At 45.2% G+C, this 19,742-nt stretch overlaps 2 protein-coding genes across 2 annotated transcripts in view; one reads left to right on the forward strand and one right to left on the reverse strand.

Annotated features, from left to right (window-relative positions):
* The window catches only part of LOC306794068 (piezo-type mechanosensitive ion channel component 2-like), a 47,162-nt gene extending 33,353 nt beyond the window's left edge, over positions 1–13,809 (forward strand). Inside the window, 23 exon segments of the mRNA XM_079291953.1 lie at positions 16–136; positions 1,446–1,520; positions 1,598–1,764; positions 1,853–2,622; positions 2,716–2,976; positions 3,070–3,171; positions 3,241–3,397; positions 3,491–3,673; positions 4,770–4,935; positions 5,637–5,736; positions 5,902–6,049; positions 6,166–6,253; positions 6,326–6,452; positions 7,292–7,450; positions 7,649–7,796; positions 7,915–8,103; positions 8,882–8,974; positions 9,070–9,236; positions 11,097–11,213; positions 11,314–11,393; positions 11,715–11,928; positions 12,048–12,189; positions 12,276–13,809. Coding sequence (XP_079148079.1) covers positions 16–136; positions 1,446–1,520; positions 1,598–1,764; positions 1,853–2,622; positions 2,716–2,976; positions 3,070–3,171; positions 3,241–3,397; positions 3,491–3,673; positions 4,770–4,935; positions 5,637–5,736; positions 5,902–6,049; positions 6,166–6,253; positions 6,326–6,452; positions 7,292–7,450; positions 7,649–7,796; positions 7,915–8,103; positions 8,882–8,974; positions 9,070–9,236; positions 11,097–11,213; positions 11,314–11,393; positions 11,715–11,928; positions 12,048–12,189; positions 12,276–12,377 — 3,876 coding nt within the window. The 3' untranslated portion in view covers positions 12,378–13,809.
* A 1,504-nt stretch (positions 13,810–15,313) lies between these two features.
* On the reverse strand, positions 15,314–19,581 carry tmem200ca (transmembrane protein 200C-a; the record flags this gene model as incomplete). Its single annotated transcript, XM_079292409.1, is given in 5 exon segments — positions 15,314–16,361; positions 18,842–18,960; positions 18,963–18,998; positions 19,179–19,389; positions 19,475–19,581. Coding segments are annotated over 5 exon segments (1,521 nt in total).
* Between the last annotated feature and the right edge of the window lie 161 nt (positions 19,582–19,742).

The raw sequence follows: 19,742 nt of genomic DNA on the forward strand, positions 1-19,742 counted from the left end.
CTGTCTGTCTCTCAGTTTGTGTATCACGCCTGGATCACAGATTCCAGAACAGCAATGAGAGTTCGCAACAACCAAGAGAAACTGTGGAAGAAGAACTCGTCTGATCGAAAGAGCAGGAAGGAGGAGAAGAGAGGAGGTGAGGAGAAAGAGGAGGAGAAGACAGACTCAGATTTACATTAAAGGTGTTTTCAATAATTGCCTCCATAAAGTATTATATTATATTATATATTAGTATATAATAATATTATTATATTATATATTATTATATTATCCATCCATCCATCCATTTTCCTCTTATCCGGGGTCGGGTCACGGTGGCAGCAGGCCAAGCAGGCTGACCCAGACCTCCCTCTCCGGCAACATGTTCCAGCTCATTCTGGGGGATCCCGAGGCGTTCCCAGGCCAGCTGGGAGATGTAATCCCTCCAGCGTGTTCTGGGTCGTCCCTCTGGATGTGTGAGAATTTCTTCCGGAGGTGGGAGTTAAAGACCTCCCGGACAGGGTCCTCCGCCAGACGTTCCCAGTTCACCCTCACTACACGTTTGGGCTTGCCGGGTCTTTCCAACCGGTTCCCCTGCCATCTGATCCAACTCACCACCAGGTGGTGATCAGTTGACAGCTCTGCTCCTCTCTTCACCCGAGTGTCCAAGACATACGGCCGCAAATCAAATGATACGATTACAAAGTCAATCATTGATCTCCGGCCTAAGGTGTTCTGGTACCAGGGACACTTATGAGCCACCTTATGTTCGAACATGGTGTTCATTATGGCCAAACCGTGGCAAGCACAGAAGTCCAATAACGAGACACCACTCGGGTTCAGATCGGGCAAGCCGTTCCTCCCAATCACCCCCGCCAGGTTTCTCCGTCATTGCCCACGTTTGGTGCATAAGCACAAACCACAGTCAGAGCCTTGCTCCCCGCAACCCGTAGGCGCATGGAGTCGACCCTCTCGTTCTCCGGGGAGAACTCCAACACAGCGGCGCTCAGCCGGGGGCTCGTGAGTCTCCCCACTCCCGCCCGGCGCCTCTCACCCTGGGCAACTCCGGAAAAGGACAAAGTCCAACCCCTCTCCAGGAGCTTGGTTCCAGAGCCAGCGCTGTGTGGAGGTTCCCCGGTTTCCCTGGTCCGGGCGAGGTGGCTGAAGTCCGTGGGCTACTGATCATCGTCGTTTTGAATATTATATTATTATATTATATATTATTATATTATCATATTATATATTAGTATATTATATATTATTATGTAATATAGTATTATATTATATATTCGTATAATATTATATTAGTATATTATATATTAGTATATTATATATCAGTATAATATTATATTATTATATTATATATTAGTAAAGTAACGTCAGGAACAAGAAGACCTGAGAAAACAATGTGATGCAGTAAATAAACCACAGAAGAAGACATACTAACTGCTCCTCCTCTCCTGCAGCCGGAGGAATAGAAGTGACAGAGGACACGGAGGAGGATGGAGAGGAGGAGGAGGAGGAGAAAGAGGAGGGACCAGGTAGGAGGAGTCTGAAGAGGCTCCACTCTGACATCACTTCCTGTCTGGCTCCTGTAACTCTACGTTGTGTGTTTCAGACACCGTCCTGCGTCGGTTCTCCAGCACGTTGCGGTTCTGTTGGGTTCTGCTGTCGGCTTTGCTGGACTCTCTGACTGCCTGGCTCAGCGGTCTATGTCAGGAGCACATCGACATCTCCACCGTCCTCCGTATCGAGCGCCGCATGCTAATGCAGCAGGCCAAGCAGGTACACGTTCTAAGGACTACAGCTGGTGGAACTACAACAAAGATGGAGGAGTCGTGTTGATTTGTTTGTTATTTGATTGTTTGTTCAGGGTAATGTTCCCACCAGAGAGGCAATCCACGTTTACTACCAAGAACAGATGATGAAGGCCTCCAGAGAGTCAGGTCTGAACTACAGTACCCATGAGGCCGAGCGGCAGGCCTCAGCAGAGACCAGAAGAGAGGAAGAAGAAGAGGCAGTGAGTCCTGATACTGATGAGGAACCAGATAGTAATCCAGATAAACCAGAATCAGGACCACTATCAGGAGGAGCTGCACTTGAACCAGAACCAATATCAGGAGGAGATAGTTCAGGTGAACCAGAACCAGTATCTGGAGGATATGGACCAGGTGAACCAGAAGCAGAACTAGTATCTGGAGCAGATAGTCCACGTGAACCAGAAGCAGATCCAGTATCAGGAGGAGATGGTTCAGGTGAACCAGAAGCAGAACAAGTATCAGGAGGAGATGGTCCAGGTGAACCAGAAGCAGAACCAGTCTCTAGAGGAAATGGTCCAAGTGAACCAGAAACAGAACCAGTATCTGGAGCAGAGTATCCAGGTGAACTAGAAGCAGAACCAGTAGCTGGAGGAGATGGACTAGGTGAACCAGAAGAAGAACCAGCATCTGGAGGAGATGGTCCAGGTGAACCAGTTTCAGCAGAGCCTCCATCCTCAGGACTTGAACCAGAGAGAGTAAGAGTGGAAGATTACTCAGTAGGCCCGGTGACTTCAATCAGCCAAAGAAGGCGACCCAAACTGACCCGGATGGAGAGAGTCCAGTCTTCATGGTCCTCCTCGTCTTCAGATGAAGAACTGATGAGGTGGGTCCTCCTGGAGGAGGAGAAACATGATCAAGATAATTGTTCCTGTAGATGTTTCCCTCTCATTTATTATTTCTGTGTCTGTTTGAACAGAACTGAAGAATCAAAGCCGACTCACACCAGCGCCTCCTCCCCCACCTCCCGCTGCTCCCTCCTCCTCCCCCCTTCCTACAGCCTCGCTCTGGGGCTGGATCTGGATGAGGAGGAGGAAGAGGAGGAGGAGGAGGAGGTTGGGGAGGGATTCAGGAAGCAGCGGCGGCAGAGTGACTTCCTGTCTGACTCGGCCTCCACTTCCTGTCCGGCAGCGGCGTCTCGCGCTCAGGAGCTGACGGCCAGCGAGCTGCTGCGGCGCAGGTGAGTTCACAGGTGAGTCACCTGAGATCCTCCACACCTGTGACGCTGCTTGAGGTTTCACACCATCTCTGCTTCGCTCCCGTGTTTTTTTAGGACCTTCTACGACGAGGAGCTGGAGGCGTCGGACCGTTTCTACGGCGACCAGCACCAGCTGCTCCAGATGTGCTATGCCCTCTACAACATCCTGGCAGCCAGGTGAGCTGCGACCTACAGGTGAGTCCTTCAGATATCCCTCTGCTGTTGCTAAGATGCTCCCTCTGTCAGGTCGGAGACGGTGTGCTACCTGGTCATCGTGTTGAACCACATGGTGTCCGCCAGCTGTCTGACGTTGGTACTTCCTGTTCTGGTGTTTCTGTGGGCGACGCTGTCTGTCCCTCGGCCCAGTAAGACCTTCTGGATGACGGCCATCATCTACACCGAGGTTCTCACATCTTAACTTTATTTAAAACGTTCATTCACCGGTCGACAGGTCGGTGTTTTAACATTCAGTCTGTCCACCTGTCTGTGTCTTCAGGTCACCATCGTCATCAAGTATTTCTTCCAGTTCGGTTTCTTTCCGTTCAACCAGAAGCTGGAGGTGGATCGCTCCAAACCGTTCCATCCACCAAATATCCTGGGGGTGGAGAAGAAGGAAGGCTACGTCCTCTATGACCTCCTGCAGCTGCTCGCTTTGTTTTACCACAGAGCCATACTCAAGGTAAAAAGCTCTAAATTATACAATTCTGAGTCATATTTAAGGTAAAAAGCTCTAAATTATACAACACTGAGTCATATTTAAGGTAAAAAGCTCTAAATTATACAACACTGAGTCATATTTAAGGTAAAAAGCTCTAAATTATAAAACGCTGAGTCATATTTAAGGTAAAAAGCTCTAAATTATACAACACTGAGTCATATTTATGGTAAAAAGCTCTAAATTATACAACACTGAGTCATATTTAAGGTAAAAAGCTCTAAATTATACAACACTGAGTCATATTTAAGGTAAAAAGCTCTACATTATACAACACTGAGTCATATTTAAGGTAAAAAGCTCTAAATTATACAACACTGAGTCATATTTATGGTAAAAAGCTCTAAATTATACAACACTGAGTCATATTTAAGGTAAAAAGCTCTAAATTATACAACACTGAGTCATATTTAAGGTAAAAAGCTCTAAATTATACAACACTGAGTCATATTTAAGGTAAAAAGCTCTAAATTATAAAACGCTGAGTCATATTTAAGGTAAAAAGCTCTAAATTATACAACACTGAGTCATATTTATGGTAAAAAGCTCTAAATTATACAACACTGAGTCATATTTAAGGTAAGAAGCTCTAAATTATACAACACTGAGTCATATTTAAGGTAAAAAGCTCTAAATTATACAACACTGAGTCATGTTTAAGGTAAGAAGCTCTAAATTATACAACACTAAGTCATATTTAAGGTAAGAAGCTCTAAATTATACAACACTGAGTCATATTTAAGGTAAAAAGCTCTAAATTATACAACACTGAGTCATATTTAAGGTAAAAAGCTCTAAATTATACAACACTGAGTCATATTTAAGGTAAAAAGCTCTAAATGATACAACACAGTCATATTTAAGGTAAAAAGCTCTAAATTATACAACACAGTCATATTTAAGGTAAAAGCTCTAAATTATACAACACTGAGTCATATTTAAGGTCAAAAGCTCTAAATTATACAACACAGTCATATTTATGGTAAAAAGCTCTAAATTATACAACACTGAGTCATATTTAAGGTAAAAAGCTCAAAATTATAAACTTTAACCTCCACAGTGTCACGGACTCTGGGACCAGACCACGGAGACTGACGCCGGCCATCACCATGATAACCAGGCAGACTCCGCCTCTGTCAATCCGACCGAGCTCACCGGCACCGTGCGGCGGCGTCGAGGCCGGAGACGGACGAATTCCGGCTCCAGCCAGCTGCGCTCTCCTGCAGGTAGAACCTGACACACCTGAACTTAAAGGCTACCACCTCACGATGAAGGGACGAGCACTAATAATGGGTCCTGGTCCAGCACTAATAGCACTGATAACGGGTCCTGGTCCAGCACTAATAGCACTGATAACGGGTCCTGGTCCAGCACTAATAGCACTGATAACGGGTCCTGGTCCAGCACTAATAGCACTGATAACGGGTCCTGGTCCACCACTAATAGCACTGATAATGGGTCCTGGTCCAGCACTAATAGCACTGATAACGGGTCCTGGTCCAGCACTAATAGCACTGATAACCTGGTCCAGACTGAGTGCGTCTCTATGCAGACGATGTGATCCCGTTGGATCATCTCGATCCCTCAGCTCTGGTTCATGAGCTTCGGGTTCAGACTGAAAGTGGCTGATTGAAGTTTCTTAAGCACGACAAATTCTTTGTTTTCCAAAAATATCTCTGTCCACTCGAGAATGAATAAATAACTCCAAACGATTGCAGTTTCTGAGCATGCTCAGTGCGTTTATTTTCCTTTTGAGGTATTATTTGCAAATAAAGGATTAACTTAAAACATCAGATACAAGGTGGCCTGTAGCTCAGTTCATAGGGACTTAACTTGTTAACTGATAGGTCGCCGGTTCAAGTACAAATACACTCATAATAGTATGTATATAAGTACTGTTGACATGTTCCTCTCCGTGTGCTTTCAGGCAGTTTGAGCTCCAGAGCTCAGCAGCCCGGCAGGTTTGATCTGCTGCTGGAGAAACTCAGGGAGCTCTCCATCAGAGCCAAGGAGTACTTTGTTAGCAGGTATGCTAACGCTCCAGCTAACCAGTGACCAGTGACATCAAGTCTCATTTACTACTCAGCAGATTCTATGATCAATGTATTTATATGAATACCATCCAAAAATAAAAATAATTGGAGGATGAAAACAAGGAGAAACTCATCTAAATACTTCTCTCTCTCTTTCAGGTGTTTGTCTCTCTACCGTCCCTTCCTTCACTTCTTCAGAGCTCTCGTCCAACCAGAATACAGCGCTGTCACCGACGTTTACGTCCTCATGTTCCTCGCCGACACCGTCGACTTCATCATCATCGTCTTCGGCTTCTGGGCCTTTGGAGTAAAGTTTCATTCACTGATTCATCCCATCATGTTCACTCTGTTTTTATTCTATTTCGTCTTCTTAACTTCATTGTTTTATTCATGTTTATTGTTTTATTCTTCATTGTTTCCCAGAAACACTCTGCGGCTGCTGACATCACTTCCTCCCTCTCAGAGGACCAGGTTCCTGAAGCGTTCTTGGTGATGGTTCTGATCCAGTTCGGTACGTCCACCTGTCTGCTTGTCTCTGTGTCTGTCTGTTTAGCTGTCTCACTGTCCACCTGTCTGTCTGCAGGTACCATGGTGATAGACAGGGCTCTGTATTTGAGGAAGACCGTTTTAGGGAAGTTAGTCTTTCAGGTGATTTTGGTTTTTGGGATTCACTTCTGGATGTTCTTCATCCTGCCAACCGTTACTGAGAGGTGAGTCACCTTTACCGGCTGCCTCATTAGCATAATGAAGCTGCATCATTAGCATAATGAAGCAGTATCATTAACATAATGACGCTGTATCATTAACATAATTAAGCTGTATCATTAGCATAATGGCGCTGTGTCATTAACATAATGAAGCAGTATCATTAACATAATGAAGCTGTATCATTCGCATAATGAAGCTGTGTCATTAACATAATGAAGCAGCATAATTAACATAATGAAGCTGTGTCATTAACATAATGAAGCTGTATCATTAACATAATTAAGCTGTATCATTCGCATAACGAAGCTGTGTCATTAACATAATGAAGCAGCGTAATTAACATAATGAAGCTGTGTCATTAACATAATTAAGCTGTATCATTCGCATAATGAAGCTGTGCCATTAACATAATGAAGCAGCATCATTAACATAATGAAGCTGTATCATTAACATAATGAAGCTGTGTCATTAACATAATGAAGCAGTGTCATTAACATAATGAAGCTGTGTCATTAACATAATGAAGATGCATCATCAACATAATGAAGCAGTATCATTAACATAATGAAGCTGTATCATTAACATAATGAAGATGTACCATTAACATAATGCAGCTGCATCATTAACATAATGAAGCAGTATCATTAACATAATGAAGATGTGGCATTAACATAATGCAGCTGCATCATTAGCATAATGACGCAGTATCATTAACATAATGAAGCTCCATCATTAGCATCATGAAGCTGCTTGAAGTTACAGAATCAGTAAGACCACTGCAGTAAATAAAACCTGATGTCTGTCTACCTGTCTGTCTCTCTGTCTGTCTGTCTGTCCTTAGGCGATTCAATCAGAACCTGGTGGCTCAGCTCTGGTATTTTGTAAAGTGTGTTTACTTCGGCCTGTCGGCCTATCAGATTCGATCTGGATACCCGACACGAGTTCTGGGAAACTTCCTGACGAAGAGCTACAACTACCTCAACCTCTTCCTCTTCCAGGGGTGAGTCAGACTGTTAGCCTAGCTTAGCACTAAGGCTAGAAGTAAGGGGAAACTATATGCCTATCTTCGCACTAACAGTGGAAGTAAGAGGAGACTATTAGCCTAGCTTAGCAATAAGCTCTGGCTACATGTCTGTCTCTCTACTTGTCTGGCTACCTGTCTGTCTCTCTACTTGTCTCTCTACCTGTCGGTCTGTAGTTTCCGTCTGGTCCCCTTCCTGACCGAGCTGAGGGCGGTGATGGACTGGGTGTGGACAGACACCACTCTGTCTCTGTCTTCCTGGATCTGTGTGGAGGACGTTTATGCTCACTGCTTCGTCTTAAAGTGCTGGAGGGAGTCTGAGAAGGTATGTGTCTTTCTGTGTGTACATGTATGTTTACGTGTATTTGTACACAGATATACTCTTCGCCTCACAGGCAGAAGAAGTGTCTGCACATGTTTTTATACTTTGTATTTGTACACAGAGGTACCCTCAGCCCCGTGGGCAGAAGAAGAAGCGTGTGGTGAAGTACGGGATGGGCGGTCTGATCGTTCTGCTGCTGATCTGCATCGTTTGGTTTCCTCTGCTCTTCATGTCTCTCGTCAAGTCTGTCGCCGGTGTCGTCAACCAACCGATTGACGTCTCTTTGACCATCACACTGGGAGGCTTCCAGGTAACGTCATCTGTACAGCCACACCTGTACCAACACACCTGTACAGCCACACCTGTACCAACACACATAATAGTAGTTGTAGTAGTATTATTAGTAGTACTATCACTGACTTGCTCTTGTTGTTGATAGTATTAGCAGTAATAGTAGTATTAGTAGTACTATTACTGACTTGCTCTTGTTGTTGACAGTATTAGCAGTAATAGTAGTATTAGTAGTACTATTACTGACTTGCTCTTGTTGTTGACAGTATTAGCAGTAATAGTAGTATTAGTAGTACTATTACTGACTTGCTCTTGTTGTTAACAGTATTAGCAGTAATAGTAGTATTAGTAGTACTATTACTGACTTGCTCTTGTTGTTGACAGTATTAGCAGTAATAGTAGTATTAGTAGTACTATTACTGACTTGCTCTTGTTGTTGACAGTATTAGCAGTAATAGTAGTATTAGTAGTACTATTACTGACTTGCTCTTGTTGTTGACAGTATTAGCAGTAATAGTAGTATTAGTAGTACTATTACTGACTTGCTCTTGTTGTTGACAGTATTAGCAGTAATAGTAGTATTAGTAGTACTATTACTGACTTGCTCTTGTTGTTGACAGTATTAGCAGTAATAGTAGTATTAGTAGTACTATTACTGACTTGCTCTTGTTGTTGACAGTATTAGCAGTAATAGTAGTATTAGTAGTACTATTACTGACTTGCTCTTGTTGTTGACAGTATTAGCAGTAATAGTAGTATTAGTAGTACTATTACTGACTTGCTCTTGTTGTTGACAGCCCATCTTCACGATGAGCGCTCAGCAGAATCAACTCAAAGATCTGACTGAGGAAGACTTCAGCTCCTTCACCAGCTCCTACAGCTACACACCTGTGAGTACCTTTTCACTAACATTCATACACCGACTGCAGTTCTGGTGCTAAAGCTTGTAGGTTCATACCAGTGACTCTGTGGCTGTATTTCCCAGAGTGCCTTGCAGTTCCTGGAGGCTTACGGTCACGAGGACGTGACGGTGGCAGAGCTGCCCGGCAGCAGCAACTCTCTGTGGACCATCAGTCCTCCCAGCAGGCAGTACCTGAGCCAGGTGCTCAGTCTGGACCACTTCCCCCTGACGTTGTCCTGGACTGTTCAGAGGTCAGCTTCACTCTACTGATCAATGATCAATACTTATTAATCCTTCCGACATGCTCGAGCTAGACTGTGTGTTTTGTCTCCCTGGAGGAAGAGGAGCCTCTGGTGTTGGTACGCAGCTTTCTCCACAGAAACTGATGTATTTTATCACTATTAGTACTAGCTGCAGTGGCGGCTGGTGGAACATGTTCTAGGTAGGGCCATCCTATCAATGTCAGCAAACATCCCAGTATGATTGAATGCAAAAACAATGTAAGTCTCAAACACGCATTATTACTTGGCAGTTAAATATTTAACATGTATTCCAACATGAAAACAATCAGTAAATAACACTTATATAATATAATATAACATGTTCATTTATTGAGATGCCCCTATGGACCTTGTTATAGGAGGTAAAGATCAGGAGAAGTAAACATGAAGTGTAATTATGAATACTGATGTTAAATTAAGCTATGATGAGTTTTCACTGTTAATTTAACATCTCTATTACATGTTGATGCCTCCATGACCAAGTTAAGCAGATGAGACTGAGGACAATATGTAGAAGAGAAGATGTTCACTTTATCTAATATGTAGCTTGACAGAGTTCTCATGTGTGTCCTGGTGTTCTCATGTTTCCTTACCTCCTCATCCCTCACTCCCTACCATGGTGTTCTCATGTTTCCTTACCTCCTCATCCCTCACTCCCTACCCTGGTGTTCTCATGTTTCCTTACCTCCTCATCCCTCACTCCCTACCCTGGTGTTCTCATGTTTCCTTACCTCCTCATCCCTCACTCCCTACCCTGGTGTTCTCATGTTTCCTTACCTCCTCATCCCTCACTCCCTACCCTGGTGTTCTCATGTTTCCTTACCTCCTCATCCCTCACTCCCTACCCTGGTGTTCTCATGTTTCCTTACCTCCTCATCCCTCACTCCCTACCCTGGTGTTCTCATGTTTCCTTACCTCCTCATCCCTCACTCCCTACCCTGGTGTTCTCATGTTTCCTTACCTCCTCATCCCTCACTCCCTACCCTGGTGTTCTCATGTTTCCTTACCTCCTCATCCCTCACTCCCTACCTTGGTGTTCTCATGTTTCCTTACCTCCTCATCCCTCACTCCCTAACTGTCCGTGCTGGATCGTCCCCGTTGTTTTAAAAAGCTAAATAAATGATTAGCATGACGTCATGCAGCTAGCTAACCTGTCTGGTGTTCAGCTAGTACAGAAGCTTCATATGCTGCTTCCCTTTCCCGCGAGTCTGCTGTCTGATTGTGAGGTCAGGCTGATCTGATATCAGCTCTTTGGCTGCAGAATCTCCTCAAAGTTCTCCTCTCAAACGGGTCTTGGAGGAGGAGTGCTCGCCTGTAGAGACTTCTCCTGACGAGAACGCGCAGCGAGGGGGTCTGATCGTTCTGCCCCAAGCTGAATCTATTTGAGGGCGCTGATTGGCTAAATTGTATGTCACTCATTTATATCTTGAATCAGCGATTGGCTAAACTGCTTCATAGCCCCGCCTCTTTTGGGCCAAAACGATCAGGCCCCCCAAGCTGCGCGTTCTCAGAGTGTCTACACACAGACAGAGAGCACGAGCAGAGAGCACACAGACAGAGAGCACGAGCAGGAAAAGCATATATTTTGTGCAGATATCATATTTTAGACACATTACTGGGTACATTCCATAGTTCAAAAACACAAATATTGACAATTTGTAAAATTTATGATTATTATAATGTTTTTATAATTTTTTTTTGTGTGGCTCATGGTGGGGCCATGCCCCATGGCCCTCTATTGACCAGCCGCCACTGACTAGCTGTAGTAGTATTAGTACTCAATCATTGTGTAGTACTCCATGTATTACGATGTGTACTGTGTTTTAACAGGAACCTGAGTCTGGGGGCGAAGGCAGAGCTTGCATCCGGTAAACATGTGACCTATCTGGACGACCAGACTCGCCTGGAGCTGATCCAGCTGCTGAACGGGACGAGGTCACTTCCTGTGTGAGTACAGGGGCGGGGGCCCACATACAAATGGGCGGGGCTATGTGTGCAGGTGTGTTTGTTGCAGGTAGAGTTGTGTTAAGTGTGTGTTTGTTTTCAGCGTCATACAGGAAGTGTTTCCGTGTTTCATTCGAGCTCCCAGCGACTCCAACTCCAAACCCATCCAACAGCTTTACCCAGGTTTCTATCTTCATAATAAAAACATCAAGCTTCATTCATATTTACATATTATAAGGGATTCACAATGTTACAAGGTGTTGTAAAATATTATGAAATATTAAGGATTATAAAATAATATAAAGGATTATTAATCAATCTGAAGGATTATAAAACATAAAGGACATCAAGAGATTTACAGTTCATAGTACTGCAGTACTCTCTGTTAACTAGTACTGCAGTACTCTCCGTTAACAAGTAGTACTGCAGTACTCTCTGTTAACAAGTAGTACTGCAGTACTCTCTGTTAACTACAAGTACTGCTCTCCTCTCTGGTCCAATCAGACGACCGCTACAAGGACATCCTACTGGCCCTGGAGCGGTCGACCAATCAGAGCCGAGAGATCCAGGACTGGTGGATCGTTGACCAACCAGCTGCCAGCCTGGTGTCCATCGGAGGCGGATCTTCGCTGAGTGACAGGAGGGAGGCGGGGCTTCAGCTGTTTGTGTTCAGTGATAAAGTCAGTCCTCCGAGTCTGGGCTTCCTGGCTGGATACGGGTACACAACATTACCTTCAAGTACTGCAATACCTGTAGTATTATTACTGCTTTAACACACGTTGATACTGCAGTAGCTGTAGTAATATTACTACTTGTTGACGCTCTGTTCTCCCTCAGCATCATGGGACTTTATGCGTCGGTGGTTCTGGTGATCGGGAAGTTCGTGCGGGAGTTCTTCAGCGGGATCAGTCACTCCATCATGTTCGAGGAGCTTCCGTGTGTCGACCGCATTCTCAAACTCTGCACCGACGTCTTCCTGGTACACATGAAATAAGAAAACTTTGTTAACACAGTCACACCATCAGTGTTGGCTGCTGTGATCTGATTGGTCGTTCTCTGTTCCAGGTGAGAGAGACAGGTGAGCTGGAGTTGGAGGAGGAGCTTTATGCTAAACTTATCTTCTTGTATCGATCGCCGGAGACTCTGATCAAATGGACACGACGATGACCACATCGATCGATGCGGAACCTGTGGTGACATCACCACTGTCTCTGAATCTGTGGTTCCTCCGTTCTCCAGGTGGAACCGTCAGTTGAAGAACATTTACTGAATTTTATTTTGAAGGTTTCGAGAAATGTTATTCTCTGTGTGACCAATGGGAGCAGCAGGGGGGCGGAGCTAACTGATCTGAGGACAGTGGTCGTGTTTCCAATCAGTTCCACACTTGAAATGTAAAATGATCAACTGGAGCGAATAAACTCTGCTACAAGTGTTGATTCCTGATGATCAATAACTGAAGCCCCCCCCCCCCCTACTGTAAAATCATATGATGCTGCTGCTGACACTCATTGACTTCCTGTCATACTGGAACTATTAATGTTATTAATGTTTTATTAAACACTTCTGATGTATCAATCAACAATCGAGTCACACAGCTGTTCTCACTTATTTATATTAGCGCTATGTTAGCTTCAATTACCTGAATGTTTGGTTTACATTAGCTTTGTTAGCTTCAATTAGCTGTATGCTAGTTCTACATTAGCTGTAATTAGCTGTATGCTAGTTCTACATTAGCTTTATGTTAGTTGTATGTTAGCCATATATTAACTTTGTGTTAGCTTTTCCTAAGCTAAGTATTAGCTCTATTTTAGCTCTATTATGTTGCAGGGTGTTTATCGACAGGTTAATAAACACCCTGTGGTGGAGAGGTGGGTGGATTGATACCTAAAATAGGCCTACTGATAATGATAAACGCTGATATTAGAATGTATTATGAATCATACTATGTCTTGTTTTTAGTATCAATGATATTCAGGAACCAGATGTCCCGGTTTGTCCCGGTTTCCAGCTGGGTGTCCCGAGTCCTTACAAATATTTTTAAAACAACCATATTATTCCGGTTTTGACCTCAGTTAAAATGATCATATTAACTATTTAATACTTGTTTGTAGTGCGTATATAGGTGTTTATGATTTACCATTCATTATTAAATTGAATTAAATTCTACGATGACCATTTTTACTTGTGCTAATATACTAACCGCTGAAATAAATGTTCCTCTTCCTGATAAAAACTCTACCGAACGTTCACGTGTGCGTAGCTCTCGTTAGCATTAGCATAATGTAAGGTCTTCTTAGCACCACATTAGCTTTGTGTAACTTCTATACTTAAGCTCTATGTTGGCTCTGTGTCTGCTTTCACTAGCACTAAATTAGCTCCATGTTAGCATACATACAAAGTTCTGCTTATACCCTAACCCTACTACGGTAGCTAATATATTAGCTCTGGGTTAGCTCCTTGTCAGTTCTACATTTGCTTTATGTTAGCTCTTGTTAGCTCATTCAAGCAGTGCTCATGGTGACAGGTGATTGTAGCAAAGCTAAGCTATGCTAAAATAGATGTAGGCTACCCTATAAAGGAAGGATAAAGGTGTTTGATGAACCAGTGTTAGGATGGAAATAAGTGAAAACAGCTGTTCATAGTCACATCATGACACTGGATATATTTAGTCCGAGTCGGCCCGTTCTGTCCTCCTGTAGGAAAACTGGAAGTACATGTAACACGTTTAGGAACTAGGTATTAATCATTAGTAGTTGATAGTAAATCTGTTCACGTCACTGTATTTTCTTTTTGTAAACTTTTATAAACTTTGTAGACTTTTGTGTCTTCTGTGAATATTTGAAACGAAAATAGTGAATAAATGAAAATAAAAGACATTTGTTTACCTGGCAGAGTCAGCTGTTTGTTGGAGCAGTCACCCGTTGAGACACCTGTTCACAATCTCAGTTCTGAGACATCGAGTGAGGCTAAAGCATCGAACGTGGACTAAAATGATGTCGATCATGTTTTATATGGCATTGTCTGGTGTTATTGATCCTTTGTAATGTGTTTTTGTCTGCTGTGTACTGTGGACTGTGTCGTCTGTATGACTTTTTGGGTGGCAAAAGAGTTTCCCCACTGGGGATTAATAAAGTTTTCTAATCTAAAATCTAATCTAAAACACCAGACAATACTGGATTAAACGTGAACTAACACCAGAAAATACTGGATTAAACAAGGACTAAAACACCAAAAAACACTGGATTAAACGTGGATTAAAACACCAGACAATACTGGATTAAACGTGGATTAAAACACCCGAAAATATTGGATTAAACGTGGATTAAAACACCAGACAATACTGGATTAAACGTGGATTAAACCACCAGACAATACTGGATTAAACGTGGATTAAAACACCCGAAAATATTGGATTAAACGTGGATTAAAACACCAGAAATACTGGATTAAACACTGGATTAAACGTGGACGAACACACTGGAAGTGACCAGTCAGTGATGAGAGAAGTATTTGACAAAAAGCTAAACTCAATGTGCTATATTTTGATTTATTGATGGAAATGTTTCTGTTCAAATCAGCCAATCAGAGCAGAGAGTGAAAACTTACCAGCTGTTAAATGTCACCATCTGATTGGATGTTGAAGTTTTCAGTGGAAGATTTTAAGTCTCAAACCTCAGACTATATTTGTTTACCTTGAACAGCGTCATGCTGATGGAGATGTTTGGTTCATCATTGATATCGAAGTGATTAACGATGTCAAAACATTTCAGGGACATTTAAAGGTACAGAGGAATAAATATGTTAAAACTCTTCCAGCAGCTCTTCACCTCCTTTAAAAACTGTCTCATCTCTTCAGTGGCTTCATTCCTCCTCCAGGTGTCCACATTAACACATCAAACATGACTAAGATATATATGATGAGTATAACAACACTCATGGCGTCTGAGAAGAAGAAGCAGGCAGTAAAATAAATGTGCTTCATTCATCCATCTGGAAGACTTCCTTATTGCTACATGTGTCCCTCCACATCCAGAAACAACACTTCCTGATGTGATGCTGATCGATGATGTCATGCTGATGTCATTGATGACTCGTGATTTCAATCACAGAGTCGGCCTCCCGATTGGTCGGCCCTCCCTTCGTCCCTCCTCCTCCGTCTGCATTGAACCAGAATCCGCCTGTGAGATCATCCTCAGCTTCTCCCTGTTGGAGTACTTCCTGTGTGACGTCACATGGTGCGATGAGGTCATCTCGGTGGACTCAAACGATTGGTCCTCCCCGTGTGTCAGTTTGCTGTAACCTGATGCCACCGCGCCGCCACCGCCGCCAGTCGGTAGGCTCCGCCTCCTCAAAGGGGGGGCCGGAGTGGACAAGGAGGAGGAGAGGAGGTGAGACAGGGAGGACAGTGACAGGTAGGAGGGGGTGAGGGAGGAGGAGGAGAGGAGGAGCAGCACCTCCTTCTGGAGGCTGGAGGAGCTGCAGGAAGCTGCTGGAGTGGAGGAGCACAGAGGAGGCGGAAGAGGAGGACATGCAAGCTCCTCCTCCTCCTCCTCCCCCCTGTGGCCCACCCCCGCCCGGGCTGAGTGCCTCCTGGGGGGTGCGGAGGACCGCGGGCGGCGCAGCGGTAAGGTGAAGGAGCTGGGCGGGAGGGAGAGTCTGTGGGAGGAGGAGGAGGAGGAGGAGGTGGGGGGAGGAAGAGCGTCCGGCTGCTCCTGGTAGATACTGAACACTGTGTCTCCTCCTCCTCCTTCTCCTGCTCCTTCTCCTCCCTCTTCTCCTGCTCCTCCTCCTCCTCCTCCTCCCTCTTCTCCTCCTCCTCCTCCTCCTCCTTCTCCTCTCCCCCCTCCCTCCCTCCTGTTCAGCAGCGAGGCGGGGTACGCCCTGGGTTTGGCCTCCAGGCTCTTGGATTGGACGTAGTTAACGAGGCCGTTGAGGGGATTGGCCGAGGAGCGGCGGGCGGAGGAGGAGGCGGGGTTTGGTTTTCGGAGGCCGTGGAGGTCGATGACAGTCGAGTAAATGTCCCGCAGGTTGATCACTTTGGTCTTTTTGTCACGGTTCTCGTGCAGGACGGCGTTCGCACAGATGAAGAGGAAGATCCCGATGCCCATGATGAGAGGACCCAAGACCTTCAGCCTATCAGAGCACAGATACCTGTAGAGACATTTCATACAGCCAATCACAGCACAGATACCTGTAGAGACATTTCATCCAGCCAATCACAGCACAGATACCTGTAGAGACATTTCATACAGCCGAGCAGCGTTTTGGGGCTTCGTCATGTGCTTAGAACAAAGACTCCGGCCTACTTGTTCTGCAGAGCAGTCGAAAGCCTGATTTGAGTTTTAAGATAACACCAAAGCTCCAGGAGACGCTGAGTCGCACCGAAGTGACTTTTATCCAAACTCAACACTCAGCTCTCATTGGACGAGAGCCACAGACACCCCAGGACGTCCTGCGCTGCAGCTCTGCCTGTCCCTGAAACTATAAACCTCTACATCTCCTCCAGCTCTTGCGATCTGATTGGCACGGGATGGGTGACCCGGTCATCGTCTTAACTTCGCTGGATGACGAGGCTGTGCTTCTTTTGGATCCTGAAGAAGGGAACGGATCATTCCTGTTAAGGTCGATATATTGCCGGTCATAAGGACGAGAATTCTCTTAATTTCCGAGGAAAACTTTCTGCCACACAGAGGGAGCCGGGTTTTAACCAAGAAATTGGAAGAACCACTTCGACCACGACGAAGTGTTCTCAGAGTAAGAGGCTTCGTGTCTGGGCAGAGTTAGGCCATCGAGTGTTTATTACCGTGTTGCGTTTTGTTCTAAGTAACCGTATTGTTGTAACATGTTGTGTGTTTACGGACCGCAGAGTTGCGTTGGTGCTGTTTAGACTACTGTGTTCCATGCTGCTGCAACGCTGCAACAGCAGTGGTGGGCGAAGCCTTCTCTGCTGTTCTAGACACAATCACTCAGTTATCGCTATTTTATCATTTAACCATTGTTCTTAAATGCACTACATGTATTATAATTTATATAATATTGTCCCATTATCTTATGTTCTCATTGCACAGCTCCTGTCTTCCTCAGTTGCTCTGCTTCCAGTGCAGCTTGTTTTAAGTAGAGCTTTCATCCAATCAGATCTCACCTCTGTGTCTCTAGGTAGAACAGAGCCAGAGGCCTGCTGACTCTCACCTGCAGCCAGTGCACTTTAAGTGAATGGCGATGATGTTGTTGATTGTCATAGTATTCAACCAATCAGATCTTTAGTTTGACGTGTTGGGCGTATTCTTTGACGTGTCAGCGGTACTCAGGTAGCCTCTAAGTACGTCTGCATTAACGTGCGCCGTGATTGGTCAGTGGGCCAGCGTGACTTTTGTCAAACAGGAAGCTAGCTAGCAGGTCTTAGTGTTTAGTAAGAGTTCAGGTTCAAACATATGTCAGAGAAGTTATCACATGTTTAGCGCTTTGCTTGCTGTAGATTCTTTATCTTTTTACCTGCTGTGTTTTTAACTTCAATGGCTGAAGGAGGAGAAACGCATTTCTCAAGACCAGAAGAACTGGACATGGTATCAAAGGGTCGGTCACCCCACAGCCAGCATGGAACAGCTGTGGAGAAGTGCTGCACATTTTATGGCTAAGAATGAAACTTTTGCTGAGACTCGAGTGAACTTACAGCTCAACAACACGTTCACAGGAGAACTCTGACTGGAACTGAGCCGCACAGATGTTCTGTTCAACCGCGTCATTCAACTCTGTGATCAAAGAAAGGAGGATGGACTGTGTCTCTAAGTGAACAGCAGCTCTGGTAAGTGAAGTGCTTTAGTGTTTGTACATCTGCAGCAGCGTTACTACTGAGTTCATGTGTCTATGGAGGTGTTTTTATTGTTCCCTCTGATGTGGCTCGTGCTCTTCACTGTGCGGATGAATACGTGTTGCAGTGCTGCAGCACTGCAGGGTTGCTGGGTTGCTGGGTTGCTGGGTTGCTGGGTTGCTTTGTTGCTTTGTTGCTTTGTTGTCATATGAATACATGTGACTGGTTCTTGTTCTTGTCGTTGTGTTAATTACGTTGATTCTGACTATATGTCCGTTAATGACGAAGCATCTCGTCATCGCGGGGTTTGCCGCGGTTGTTTTCCCGTTAAGCTAGTTTAGCGTAGCCTCAGCTACGGTTCAGAGGTCACAGCCCGGTGTCTCCTACGTGAGCGCAGTCCACCGAAAACATCATATTTACCACAATTTAAGCTTCTGCATTTTCCAAACGCACTATTATTATTCAAACGTATTGTTCGGTTCGTAAGCCTCGTACCCAACGGCTTAACACGGATACGTGATGTTACACCATAGAAACACATAATAAGCTGAGCTGTGGCGCATCATGAGGTGATTCAGCTGTAGTAGCGCAGCACAGGAGGTCAGGTATGATGTCACATCACCACGAGGGAAGCTGGTAGACCAGAACCTCGGCTACTCACACACACTGTCTGTCTGTCTGTCTGTCTGTCTGTCTGTCTGTCTGTCTGTCTCACACACACACACACACACACACACACACACCAAAGTAACTGATAGATCCCAACAGCAGATACCTGTAGAGACATTTAACACAGCCACTAGTTTCTGAAGACTTTGTTTACCTGTCCAGAAAATCCTCCAGAAAGCCTCGTGGAAGCCGTCCGGTCGTCCCGTTTATGGTTTCTGTCTGGTTGAATCCTCCTCCTCCTCCTCCTCCTCCTCCTCCTCCTCCTCCTCCTCCTCCTCCTCCTCCTCCTCCTCCTCCTCCTCCTCCTCCTCCTCCTCCTCCTCCTCCTCCTCCTCCTCCTCCTCCTCCTCCTCCTCCTCCTCCCTGGAAACAGTTAGAGAAACAGAGCAGCTGGTTGGACTTCTGTGTGGAAGACAGTCCAGTGGTTTCCTGTTTCTGAGTCAACGCGTCTGAACAAAGCCTGAAAGCGATCGTGTGATTCTGGATCTCACCTGAGCCTCGGCAGGTGTGTCTCTGCTGGAGGACACCGAGGCCATGGCGGTGGCCTCCTGAGGCTGAGCGCTGAAGAACAGTCCGTCTCGAGGCCAGTAGCCCAGAGCCGCCATGACCACGCCCACCAGCAGGACCAGGACGCCCAGCGCCGCCACCAGACCCGAGACAGAGAACAGCTTGAGCTTCCCCTTCACTACCACCACCTCGTTCCTGAGGAGGCAGGAAGTGACATCATTGTGTACAGGCCGGTGACATCACAGCCGAGGTTCAGACTGTGTGTGTGTGTGTGTGTTACCTCTTATTCTTCTTCTTCCTCTTGTGTGTGTGTGCTTTGTGTGGTTTGGACCTCAGTGAGTCTTGTCGCCGTGCGTTGATCCGCAGGAGGCCGCCAGTCGCGATCATTACCACCCACCAATCAGACGGTGGCAAAGCAGGCTGAGCCCCGCCCACTGCCACCTCACCTGGACTCAGTCACCGACTTCCTGTAAGAGAGACAGGTAGAGGGACAGAGAGACAGGTAGAGGGACAGAGAGACAGGTAGAGGGACAGAGACAGGTAGAGGG

The sequence above is a fragment of the Melanostigma gelatinosum genome (genome assembly GCF_949748355.1).
Source record: "Melanostigma gelatinosum genome assembly, chromosome: 20".
Taxonomy (NCBI): Eukaryota; Metazoa; Chordata; class Actinopteri; order Perciformes; family Zoarcidae; genus Melanostigma; species Melanostigma gelatinosum.